The sequence below is a fragment of the Ischnura elegans genome, chromosome 3 (assembly GCF_921293095.1).
Source record: "Ischnura elegans chromosome 3, ioIscEleg1.1, whole genome shotgun sequence".
Lineage (NCBI taxonomy): Eukaryota > Metazoa > Arthropoda > Insecta > Odonata > Coenagrionidae > Ischnura > Ischnura elegans.
Window position 1 is genome coordinate 7,865,841 of NC_060248.1, and position 13,843 is coordinate 7,879,683.

General features: G+C 39.0%; 1 protein-coding gene across 1 annotated transcript in view; it reads left to right on the forward strand.

Moving 5' to 3' along the window:
• LOC124155408 (glycosylphosphatidylinositol anchor attachment 1 protein) overlaps positions 1 to 13,843 on the forward strand; it is a 19,194-nt gene continuing 5,351 nt past the window's right edge. The window contains exons 1-8 of the mRNA XM_046529197.1: positions 1 to 335; positions 561 to 778; positions 1,280 to 1,439; positions 2,557 to 2,864; positions 5,130 to 5,248; positions 7,994 to 8,074; positions 10,274 to 10,377; positions 12,154 to 12,452. Of these exons, the coding sequence (XP_046385153.1) occupies positions 194 to 335; positions 561 to 778; positions 1,280 to 1,439; positions 2,557 to 2,864; positions 5,130 to 5,248; positions 7,994 to 8,074; positions 10,274 to 10,377; positions 12,154 to 12,452 (1,431 nt within the window). The 5' untranslated portion in view covers positions 1 to 193. The remainder of the gene's footprint in view (positions 336 to 560; positions 779 to 1,279; positions 1,440 to 2,556; positions 2,865 to 5,129; positions 5,249 to 7,993; positions 8,075 to 10,273; positions 10,378 to 12,153; positions 12,453 to 13,843) is intronic.

A 13,843-nucleotide genomic window follows, 5' to 3' on the forward strand; every position in this document is an offset into this window, starting at 1 on the left:
GATGGACGATTGGCGTTTCGTTCAATTTGATCAAATTTTGATATCGATCAGTGAGACATAAACAATGGCTTGAGGAATGTATCATCTTTGTTGTGAAATCTTAGTAGTGTAATTTCTGTGGCTGAACTATCCTAGAGGCCAACTTCCGGCGAACTACATTTATTTGAGTTCAGTGTAATCAATAACTTCAAAAATGGGACTTCTGACAGATCCTGGAGCCGGCCGTGGAAAATTAACTCAAATATTAGTATCTCACCACAGTAAACTATGTGCTCTCTCATATATTTCGGGAGTTGTATGGTTTATGCTCTTAGCTCATGGAATGTTCAATGCTGGTGCAGTATTTTCTTTTTATCTTGTTGTAACGCACACTCCCTTTTTTAAGAATGTAAATTTGACTGAGTTCACTTGAAAAATCTGAATTTGTTATTTAATAATTTTAATGATCAATAATCTGATACCAATTTTTTCGTATGGCTACTTTTTGATGAGTATTTCCGTATTGAAAGCACCACGCCTTGTTTGATTAAGTATCTTCATCTACAATCCTTGCTTTCTAGGTACTTATTTCTCTGAAAATGCATTACTACCTGGATTGGTAAAAGGTGAATTCGATGAGTACGCTAGTGCGAAGACTTTTTTCACTGAAATAACGGAAGAAGCCGCTCGGTATCCCGATTCAGTGCCTTATCCTTGGCTGATAGCAAAATTAAAACAACTTAATCTGGATACTTATACTCATAATTTTACCCTGAAGTACCCACTTGGAGCTCGCAAGGTAAAGTCTTAAAAACCTTTTCAGTGACCTAAAGTTGATGAGTGGCGTATTCATTTTAATATTATTTACGGGTAACAACACGTACACATTTTGTTTTAGCTCTACAGTTCATTTGATAATTTCAATTTCAACAATGTAATTATGATTACAGGCTACATAAAGAACAAAACAAGTATAGAGATTGTATGCTGATTATTATATAATTACAATAATGAGAACCCAGATGTAGCATGACATGGAAAAAATTACTCTCTTCAGTGAATGAAATGTTAAAAAAAAAATTCAGATGTCATGATAGTTCTTTTATTGCTTGAGATCTCATAGTTCTGTGTGAAATATATTAATGGCATTCCCCATGAAAATATTAATCAAATAACAAATCTCTGAATTCTGGACATGGTAGAATTGTTACAATATTTGATTCAGGGAAGATTATGGAAAAGGGATCTTTATGATTATCATGATTTTCGTATGCTAATAACCCTTTATCTCTATTTTTAGGTTTATACTGGAAAAAATGTTTATGGTATTTTAAGGGCTCCGAGAGGATCAAGTACGGAGGCATTGGTTCTGTCAGTGCCATATCGACCCCCGAATAGCGTGTATCCCACTACAGCACCATCTTTGGCTATAGCAATGGCCCTGGCAAAATTTTTCAGAAGTAAGATGGGAATAGTTTGATGAGATGTTTGAGTTCATGTATTTATTTGATTGTGCTTATGGAGTTACCTGCATCTTGATGTTGAAATAGAAGGCATTCCTTCTCCTTTGCCAGAGAATCCTTCAGGGCTGATGAATTCTGGAATTTTCATCATCATAAGTTAGCAATCCTAAGGTTATTTTGACACAGCTGTCCATTCTGCTCCATTTTCTCCCATCGGCTAGCCTTTTCAGATTGGTGTATTTCTTCTCTTTTACATTCTTTATAACACATTGTCCTATGTAACTCACTCAGGGCCGTCCCTTGCCCTTCTTCCCTTCCACCTGTCTCTCTACGATTGTTTTCATCAGGCCATCTTATCTCATAATGTGGCCAACTGATTGTAAGTTGTCTCGTCTCCTGCTCAAGGCTTTTGGAAGACTTCTCTTTTCTCTCCTTTTAGAGCTTTCTCATATCCTACTCAGTCAATCTTCATCCTACACTTTTTGAATGCTTCCACTCATGACTTCAATGCTGCTGTCAATATTGAAGCCTCGTCCCCATTGAGAATATGTAGCCGCTGATAAAATGCTTCTTCACTTTTGTGCTTGTATTCTCAGCTGTAAGTAGATTCTTCTTTTTTTAAATGTGCTATTCTATTTATTGATTATTTCCTACTTGCTTTGTGCATCAGTTCTTCATCCAATCCTCTTTCAGCCATTTCGTTGTGCACCCTTTGTTGCCAGCTTTTCCGTGGCCTGACTCGTCTTCCCTCTGGGATCCACTGCAGCATCTGCTCTGAGAGTCATTCATTTCCCACTTGTCTCACCTGTCAATTCAATTGCTGTGGTTTTTTTTAGAATTCACTCTTAGCTTTGCTATTGCTCCCATATTTAGCTGAGAAACACTCGTACTGCCTTTCCTTTCCCCCATCCTCTCATCCACTGTGAAGATATTACATAATTAGTGAGCAATGTTCTGGAATCCATCAGCCCCCCATAGAGATCTCCTGCTAGGTAGATGACGTTGGTGTCCACAAAAGCATTGTCAAGTCATGCATGGGACATGAAAGGTTTAAAAAATGTATGTATTTCATTGGTAGAGTTGAGTGAGTCTGGCATCTTAATCCTTTCCTCAGGACAGAAGTATTGGGCCAAAGACATTATCTTCCTCGTGACGGAGCATGAGCAGCTGGGTGTGCAGGCGTGGCTGGAGGCGTACCATGGCGTCTCCTGTGGATACGAAGGTGTTCTCGATGCGGGAACCCTCCCGGGACGAGGGGGATCCATTCAAGCAGCCGTCAATTTAGAAATCCATGCTGAACGAGTCGGAAGCATAGACGTTAAAGTTGAGGGCTTGAATGGTCAGCTTCCGAACCTTGACCTGGTCAACCTTGTGCACCGGATGTGTTCCAAAGAAGGAATAAGACACACGTTCAAGGATCGGGTGAGGCACTTGAATTTTCATTTTAAATCTTATTTGTGACATAAATGGGCTTGCCAGTACATATTTGGCTATCACTCACTCACTTAGTGATTCAAGCTAAATGTTGGTTTGGGCAGGCAAGGGCAGAGCTCATCCCAAATTAAGCTACAGGCATGTCAATCAACTGAGTGAACGCATTCAGTTCAGGAGCACTAGTTCCTTTCCCTAGGCCACCTCACACTTCTAGGGTGTTGTTTGGGGATATCCTAGGGCTTTACTGAGGAATCAAATGCAGGACCCTTCAATCATAAGCCAAGCACTCTTCCCACTAGGCAACCAAGCCCCCCTTTCTCGCCTCTAAATGTCCCTAAATATATTGAATCTGGCTTATAATGGTGTGCATGAATATTTTTCGAAAATTATACATCCATAATCACATTTTTTTCATCAGAATAAATCGAACAAGTAATGATTCTGTGCCATAACCAGGAATTAAATTTTTATTTTCAATCATTTATAAGCTTAATCCTTTGTCTGGAAGCACTGAATTGTTGAGGCCTTTACTTTGTAGAATTCCATATTTAATGTTTGGAAGGAAATTTCTTAGCTTTTCTACAAAAACACACACTTTATTGCCGACCTTTGTCTGGAAAACTGAACTCTTTCATCATTCGTCATATGATTTCTAAAAAATGGTGTTGCCTTAAAATGCTCATTACACATCTCTGATGTTTTAATCTTTTTCTCCTGATTGAACTGTCTGAGTCCAAAAGTAATTTTGAAGGGATCAGGTTTGTTTGGTGGCTAGAGTCAGGTTCCCATTCCATTGGGCCTGTGTTCAAAAGATATCAGAAATGCAACTGATTACAGTATTCAATATCCTTTACACCTTTGATCATATCCTGCTGCTCAACTTGTGTGCTTAAACCTTAATATCTTTCATTCTAAGCCACCCTCATTTAAGGAGAATCCCCTTGCCTCCTTGATTACATAGACAATTGATGGCTTGGGTCACTTTGTAACATGTGCTTTGAAAAATTTATCTGGCAACTTACTTCCCCTCAAACTGTTTCTAACCAACTGGTCTTCTCAGGCTTCATCCTGCCAATATATCCTCCAAACTGCCAATGAATAACCACCTGAACTGGAATTGGGAGGCAGGAATGTTATTTAATTGGTACAAGAATGATATTACAAGAACTTTCATATAACTTTAATATCGACTAGCTCATTGATACACAACACATCATAGTTGACGAGATGAAACAATAGGGTATGATAAATAAAATAATTGCCAAGGATACAGCAGTTGGCTGAAAATGATCAACCCATGAATATAATCAAACGACAAGGATGGCCTGGGAACGATAGTCGACTGGAATTTCGGAGGAGAGAATGTAGTGCCAGGTAATATTCGATTTCAGCCTGGTTATTGCAACATACTATTACATTTGTATGAGCACATGACACTTGTACCACATGACATAGGGTCATGAACACCGTCCATGCTTCGCCCTACACAATGGCTACATTTTCATGGCCCGATTTGGTGATTTCTTCGTCCAGAATGATCCACCCCACCTGGAATAACATCACCGCCTACGTCCAAGATATGTCTGTATGCAGCTACTAATGCCTGGGGTTCTTTTTGCTATGCTTCTTCCTACAATTTACTGGTTCTTCTTAAAACTCACTCCTTGATTAAGAAATATGACAAGAGCCATATATACGTGCACTATGTAATGAACCTGTTGGCACTCTGAATGCTGCCTTGTCGTGTGCTCCTGATAATTGGAACAATGTAATGAATTCTCTATAGTGCATTGGGGGTAACAACATTCCCCCAGTGTCTATTTTGACACCCAAGTACTAATCCTATTTCATGAAGATTAAGCACTTTTTTTTGGCTTCAATCGGATACCCAAATCCTTAGTTGAGAAATTGACTCCCACTGTCCATCTCTGCATGATGGCGGCTGCGAGTGAGTGTGCTTCGCCATGAACCAAACACAACACAAGCATGTATTCTCCTTTCATAATCACGACATGAAACCTTCTATAACTCTTAGTGAATGGGATTGATTTGCCTGAAGGCATCTTTTAGATCAAGTGAACACGACATGGCCTCCTTTGGGATACAATCAAGAGCTTTTGCTGCATCCTTCAAAGAAGATTTTCATGGCCATAATCCTTGTTGATGATTTTTACTCCGTGAAATTTGTGAGTGAATAGTTTGATTTTCATTTTAGTTGATCGATGGAATAACAAATGCTCATCTTTTTTGCAGGAGGATGCTCCTAATTACGAGACTTTCAAGGGTTGGGCGAACTCATTCCATACCCTTATGTTAATGGTCTTCACTCAGTCAACTGGAGTACCTAATGGAAACCATGGACTTTTTCATAGGTATTGTTATTTATTTTTTTGAAGTAAATTTTCCTCTGCTTTAGGTGGGTTTGCATGGAGCACTTTGAGGTGAGTTTGGCCAGCCTGTTTCCCCTCTCAACTTGGCTTTCTCTCTTCAATACTCCCTGTCATTCTACGTACATCTATAAATCCTACCCCCTTCCCACCTCTCCCTCGCTTACCCATCATTCTTCCCTCCAACACATCCCCTCCCCGCTAAGTACTCTTCCCATCCATCCCTTCTGTCTCCTCCGTATCTCATTTAGAAGCTGCCTCTCCTCACCCACCACATCCAGCACTTCATAGTTCCTCCTCCTCTCCATCCAATTTCACCTCTCTATTCTTCTCCACACCTACATCTCGAACGCCTCCAATCTTCTGTCGTCCTCCTTCTTCAGTATTCAAGTTTCCACATTGTAAAGCCCTACCCTCCAGATCAGACTCTTCATTAGCCTTTTCTTTCTACTCTTACATAACGATTCTCTCATCACCCCTCTCCAATTTCTGAATGCCTCTTTTACCAAAACAATTCTCTTCCCGATGCCCTTCATGCTGTGTCGGTTTATCTATATTGTGTAGCCAAAGTAGTTCAACTCTTTAATTTTTATAAATGCATACCCTATAGATTTTTGGTGAATTGTACTTTGTCTTATTTATTTGAAGCCAATCCTAATATGTATGCGCTATCATAAGTGGAGTTCTTTGTTTTGATCATCATTGCCGTATGCAGTTTAAGTTTATTGGGTATCTGCCTCTGCATACCTACCGTAGGGACTTCTTTACGAGGCCTTTTCAAGTAGAATCCACACTCAAATTCAGGTTGCGAGAAATGATTACCAATGTGGCTTTTCACACTTCTTTTAAATTCCATTGAATTTGCTTGTCCTGCTACACTTTGAAATCCTATCAAAGACCATCAGATTTTTCACCGCTTGAGTCATTTTGATGTCAGCATCTTGCAAATTTCATACCATATTAATATATTATTTTTTTGATTTTAAACTTGACTTTGTCTTCAATTTATCAGTTTGGTGGCATAATTGGGTGTTGAGTTGGTTGTACACTAAATCTTTGCCGAAAGCTGCTCATCTCATTACCTAATAGAGTCATACCTTCAACAATCAACTTTGAAAGGAATATGTATTACATTTTCCGCTGAGTTAAAGCAGTTTCATTTCTCTGGCAGTTTATTGAAATTTTGGCTAGTAATCATCACTGTTTAAGTATGATACATTTTGCCTTTGTCTTGGTTTCATAAAATAATGATGTCAACTGCAGATTAGTATTCTAAGATGGTTGCTATGAATTCTAAATGAGATTATGATCGCCCTATTTGCTAAGATTTGCCAGAAAAGTCATTATCTTCAGGACTATTATGACCCATTCACCTTTTCTTCTAATTCTTTTCTACACAAGATTCACTACTTTCTACAAAACTGGAATTTAATTGGATTAGTTCATAAGCATTCGAGTAAGAGTAGACTTGCCTGTAAACAAAGGATTACATCGAATAATAATAAGTTTTGCATACACACACATTCTGCACTTAGTTTAATACAGTATCCATTATGTGGGTAGCTTTGCAAATTGTGGCCTCTAATCAATACAGTTTGTCACACAATTGAGATTCAATTTACCTGCACAGTTGAGAGCTTATTATAATTGTCGCTTAGCAGATTAGACTTGGCTTACATGAGTGCATTGATGGAAAGGTTTGGCAAGATTACTTTCCACATGATTCATTATTGTTAGATGCATAGCTATTTCTGCATCGTGGAAAGATAACATAAATTTTGAACTAGCACATCATACAGCATACATTCAAACATTAGTTTTTGATAGCAATAGTTTTCCACGTGATTCACAATATACAATTAAAAGTACATAATTACAATACTTGATGAGGAAATAAGTATGTATTCAGCTTAGTAAATAATGGGAACTAAATGAAACTCCCAAGAAAATACCACCCAGTAAATAACTAATCTCTAATCATAATATGCACAAGTCCTTGGCTATGTCAACAACTATAGCTATGCTAAAGGTAAGCAATGCTTGCCATTGGATGTTATGGAATATGTGATTCAAGAAAATGGGTGATGTAAATATATCATATATTATACATATGTATATTAATGGTTATACATATTTATATTGTATAAGTTGAATTATGCTGTATAAATTTCTTTCAAAGGAATATGTATTACATTGAAAGAAGAAAGTTCCTTCATGTTAGCTAATGGCTGCTACAACTTCCAAAATTTATTTACACCAGAAAAGGCAAAGCTTCCAATTAGCGCACACTATTAATTACCCTGTTATTTTCCAGAACCATTTATTGGCTAGCTCCATTCAGAATACCAAAACATGCTATGTACATTGTGGTGTGGTATTATAACCCTCTGAGATGATGACCCATTATTTAGAATAGCTGCCTGTGTATGCAATGGATATATTATGTGACATCACAAAAATCATCCCAGCCTTCCGTTGAAGATCTGATAATCAAACATATCTTCTGCATCTTGGATTCAATCTCCAAGGGTATACATACATTGAGAGCTGCTTCAATATAAAACAGCAAACATTGTTCACTCTGTTGTTGGAGCTTGTATTTTTTAAGTTTACCCTGCATTATCATAGTGTACTGTTTCCATGTACTAATTTGTGTATGTATGCACATGGACCTAAGTGACAGAAGCTTGCAAATCACAGTGTATCCACTGTTTTTTTTATTTTTCATAGGTTTGGCATTGAAGCAGTCACTCTTGAAGGCTTTTCAAGGAAGATCAAGGGTAATCCTGCTGGTTTCTATCATCTTGGCCGGTGAGTTTCTATTTTCTCAAAACTTGCTTAATTTGCAACTTTTTGCACAGTGGCTATCAAGTAATGCCTTTGTATAAATGTTTTGGTGTGATATACGGACGGAGATTTCCGTGAAACCTTGGTTTGCAATGCATACTGTGTTTAGATCAGATGGGAGGCGGCTAGGGGTGAAAGAACAGAAGACAAGTTGGATTGATTTCCAAAATGAAAAGTACTCTTAATAGTCAGCTGTACATACAATATTGGAATAGCACATTGGGCATATTTTTCGTACCTGACAAAGTGCTGCAGTACCCACACCATGGACTATTGCAGCAAGAATAAATGAATGATGAATATGATAAATGAATGATTGATGACTGAGAAAGTTAATTTAATAAATAAGGAGTGTAATACAAAATTAATGTTTTAGTCATGAGTTCTTTTTGTGAGCATTATGAGTCTGAATTTTCAGCACTATACTTATGGAGTCAGACAAGACCTTCATGCAATAAGACTGATAAATATGAGCAGCATAATGGGTAGATATCAGCTGAATTTAGCTCAAAGAAACCTAAGGTATTAGTACATATATGTATAATGGAATATACATAATTTCAAACAGCCTAGCATTAAAATAGGGAAACAAAAGCTGGATGAAATGAAATAATTCTGTCACATGGGAAGCAGAATAACTAGTGATGCAAGAAAGAAACTATCTGTGGAATAGGCGAGATGAAGAGAGTATTCCACAAAAAGAAAGATCTATGTACAGCAGGAAATCTTAAAGTAGAGGTTAGGAAACAATTTGTCAGAACATGCATCGGGAGTTTTCTTCTCTGTTGGAGTGAGGTATTCACAATGACAACCGCGAAGAAATCAAGGGTGTGGGCTTTCAAAATATTGTGCCACAGAGGAATGACGAAAATGAAATGTATTGCCTCATTAATTAACAAGGAAATCCTAAAAAGAGTGGAAGAAAAACCTCATGAAAACCTTGATAAGAAGGCTAAACAATCTAATCAGCCGTTTCTTGAGATGCAATGGCCTCATGAAGACAATTGTCTAGGGATGAGTTGATTGAAAAAATGGAAAAGAAAGGCCTCGGATAAAATGTATGGAGCAGGCAAAGAAAGAGAAGTTGGTGTGAAAAGGTGAGCTGATTTGAGGATAGAGTGGAGAGCTGCGACAAACTAATGATTGTAGGCAAGTAATAATGGTGATACTAGTGACAACATATGGAATGGTAGTAATGCATACCAATTAGGAGACTTATAGGAGTTGTGATACATTTTCATTACATTTACAGCGACACTTCTTTTTCTAAAGGCCGTTTTACACGGGGCACGGAATTGTGCGGGTTAGAGCTGCATTCTGCATTAATTTCTAAAACGGCGTGGAATTGCACGAATGCATGAACAAAATTAGAAAAGGGGCTATTTTGCCATCTCGCAGCTACCCATTCTCGCATGTGTTCTAGCAATTCACTGCTTTACACGGCACAATTTTGATTGTGCCTTTGCACGTATGTCAGATTGCGCAATTACGTATACCTAGTAAAACGGCCTTAAGATTTGGTTGTGCATAGCTGGAATTCTCAGATAAGCTGTGGATGCCATCGCAATATGCAGACTATTCTTCACATGGAGATGGTGCAAATGTTTCATTCTTGCTGTTTGCTTACAATATTACAAGGAAACGTGATGATTTGGAAGCGAGCACTCATCCGTGGTCCAATACTGTGTCAATCAGCCTGGTACACCACCTCAACAAGTACTCGCAACTGTCCAGTCTAAAAGAGATCTCATCACTACTGCCAAGCAGCAAGTAGGGAACCCTAGCAGGGCCTCTGGAAGCTAAGCCGGCTTAAATGTTATATACTCAGTAAAGATGCTGTTTGGCTTCTGTAGGCTACCATGCTCCCACGTGCATACCTAGAAAATACATTTTTTCTTAAGTGATGCCATTTCTAAAGTTTTTTTACATGAAATTCCCGTGAAGTGTAAAGCTGTAAATGATTGTTATTTGGTTTAAGTGCTATAAAATTATTTTCACGTGATATCACTCTCTGTACTCACCCATTGCTCGATATTGTTCAAGAACTTAATGAGTCATTGTCATTAAATGTGTTAATGTAAGAAAGGAAAATAAACTGAGGATAGAAAGCTAGATTTTTTCACTTCCAATGGTCTTCTTCTGAAATTGAAATTATCTTTGCAGGGTTGTCGAGCGTATTTTCCGGAGCCTCAATAACCTATTGGAAAGATTTCACCAGTCTTTCTTCTTCTACCTCTTGCCTGCCACTGACCGCTACATATCCATTGGTGAGTTACCCCTCACAGTACATATGTGCAAAATTGATTTTTAAAATAACAAAAAGACCGACTATTATTTTGATTGATTTTCTGATTCATTAGTCTAATGAATTAATATTAGTAAAATTGGACATTGCAATATTTCCACCGAGTTTTATAATATTAAGAACTTCTGCTTCATCGTGCCTAACATCATACAAGATACTAATAAATTAAGCACAATGTGTAATTAGTTCTTACCTGAAAATTCCAAATTATGAAATATATATATATATATATATATATGTATTTATTTTGTTGTACTTCAAAATGCTTATTGTTACTAATGCATATTGCCTATGTGCTTTACATTTTGAATAAGTGGTTACACACTTATTTATTTTTTGGTTTGGAGGCTGTATTTTTTACTACTTTTTAATTGTTTTTTTTAACATAGCTAATGTCATGTTCTTGCGCAACTCCATTTGATTTTTTTTAAATGAATTTTGTTTCCTCATTTTTAAATACTTGTAGCAAAATCCTTTTTTAAATCTTATGTAAGTGCCCTCAATGACTCTACCTTTCCTCCCACTCCGCATGCCACCTGCCCCTTTCCTTGCTTTTCATGGCTTTCCATGCCGCTGTATCAGCTCTTCCCCCCACCCTTCTTCATCGTTGTTAAGAGTTCGCGGTAGAATCGCATACTCTTTTTGGAGCGGTATCGGGCAAGAAGTTCCTCCTTAAACAGTTGGTAAGTCTTAGCTTCGCGGATCTCCTCCTTACTGCGGGCATATTCAGCAGCCCCCCTGTCAGCTGCAGCACCGCCACCCTGAGGAGATCGGCATCGGTCCACGATCCAAGATGAGCTGCATTCTCCAGCTTCTTAAAAAACGCATCTACATCATCATCGGCCTTCCCTCGAAATTGCCGACCGAGGAAAGAAACAAAAAGTTTTTTTTCCGCTCCCCTAGTCTCCGAAACTAGTATTTGCCGCATCCGTCCTTAACCTTTCGTTTTCCGCGGATAACTCTCGGAGACGGTTGCTCAATTCATCTACCGCGTCTTGCAGGTCTACTTCGCGACCGTTCAAACTCACGCGACCCGACATTTCGCGTACCTTGTGTGACGATTGGATATGATGATCACCGCAAAATCTGTGAACGATAAACGATTGCGACTAATCCCGCTTCATGACACCAATTTGTAAGTCTCCAGATCAGCAGGGTCCGTCGAGGGGACACCAGGGAACCAATTAAGATGCCAACACAAGGTTCACAACTCTCGCTTTAGTGCCCATTCAAGTACACTCTCCACACCAGACTGCCCCACACGTTTCCGAGTGCGCTACACAGCCGCTCGTCGTCACCACGTGACTCCTCGCTCGCCATCCCCTATTCGTTGCCTCCCAGTCACCTCATGTATAGGCGACCAGGAGACAATGTTGCGTTTTACTGCTGCGTATGCGTTCGCAACTCCTCGGTAGCTAGGTAGAAGGGGGGGGGGGAAGAGCTGATACAGCGGCATGGGCAATCAAGGAAAGGGGCAGGTGGCATGTGGAGTGGGAGGGAAGGTGCCGAGTCATTGGGAGCACTTACACTTACTTTTAAAAACTGTAACTACAAGCAAGGAAGTGCAAACCTGTATTTCTTTCTGTTGACCCCTAATCTTCAAAAATGTTTTGTTATGATTGAGAGGAGAATGTAAAAATGTCAGGGGAAATGAATATTTTTGTTGGGAGATTGTGTGGGAATTTGTGATGACCATGTTATGTTCATGCCAATTTGAGAATTTTCCTTTCATTTTCAGGAATGTACATGCCACCCTTGGGATTGATCGGAGGTGGCTTATTCATAAAAGCCTTTGTGGTGTGGCTGAAGATGCAGGAAGACAAAGATCTTTCTCCCAAATCAAAAGACACAGCCGCAGGAAAGTCTGGTGCCAAAGAGTCAGATTCCCATACTGAAAGCAAGAGTGGGGAAAAACAGCAAAAAGATACTGAAAATGATGAAGGGGAGGAGTCTAAAGATTCTGAGAAGTTGCTGAAGGAAGATGAAGCACATAGTCCTCATGGAAAATCTAGTGTCGTGGAGTCTGGTGAAGGCACTGTAAGTAATTATCAAGTTTAGATTGTGTAGCTGTACGTAAAGAGTATTTAAGGAATAGGGACATTCATGTAATATGAATGCTCTCCTTGTCTGTGTGGGAAGCTAACAAGTTTGTTTACTTTTGCTGGAGTGTCATAGTATTATCTTGTATGATGTTAGGCACGATGTGGTGGAAGTTCGTAATATTGTTGAAATGACACATTGCAATATTTCCACTTATAGATTTATTTTACACTACGCGTTTCGTCGTTACAGTGAAATTTTCAAGTGTGAAAAAAGTCTTAAAGATTTTCCTTATATATCATATCATGGTGCTTGAAGGGAGGGGGGGGAGTAAGAACTACCCAGGAGGAGAAGATCATCTGGGCGAGGACGCTATCCGGACAACCACAACCCGAAAGAAGACAGTGAACGAGTGTGGGGTACCCTCACCCATCCTAGAACCTTTCTTTCCTTCCCCCTCACCCTCCTTCAGTTCGAGACCCTAAAAACGACCCTCCAACCCCCCCCCCCCCCCCCCCACAGCCCTCAATATGCTCACTTCTCGTCACCCAAACCCCATTCTCCATCTTACTCCCCCCCCTCCCTTCAAGCACCATGATATATAAGGAAAATCTTTAAGACTTTTTTCACACTTGAAAATGTTGCTGTAACGACGAAACGCGTAGTGTAAAATAAATCTATAAGTGGAAATATTGCAATGTGTCATTTCAACAATGTCATAGTATTCCTCATATAAGATGGGAAGGTGTTTGGGGCAGTTAATAGAAAGAATTAGAAAAATATCAAATTAAGCAAAAAATTAGCTCAATGGTTTTGTGGCATTTATAAAAATAATGAACTCATGCTAGATGCCATATTATTCTTCTGAAGTACTTAATACAGACACAGCCACGTATTGCCACAATCACCCTTCTGAAACTGAGTTGAGAGGTTTCTCAGCTGCCTCTGTGTCTTTCCCAGAGTGTAGTTCTTCATTCTACATTATAATGTCGTGAGTTTTTCATCCCAAAATCTCATTTTCCATGATTGAAGGTTTGAATCAACAATGCATGGATTAAAAAATGAATAAAACTCTTTGCAAAGACTGTATTGGTTCCAAAACTTTCATGTTAATTTTCCCATGTATTTGATCAACCCCTGCACTGATTTCACCTGGCTGTTATTTACTATGAATGCTGCCATTGACGTGTGGGTGCTGGAATCGCATCCTAAGTGATCCTCACAAATAATTCATTGCTAATAGTAGGTATTTTGTAACCCAGCCTTTACACCTGATGCTCAGCTAGGAATTAAGGCTAAGGGGGGGTTTTAGGAGCAACTAATACTGGGGGGGATGGAATACGGTGGGTGCAGGTGCCCTCCCCCAGAACATTTTTAAGATAAATGGT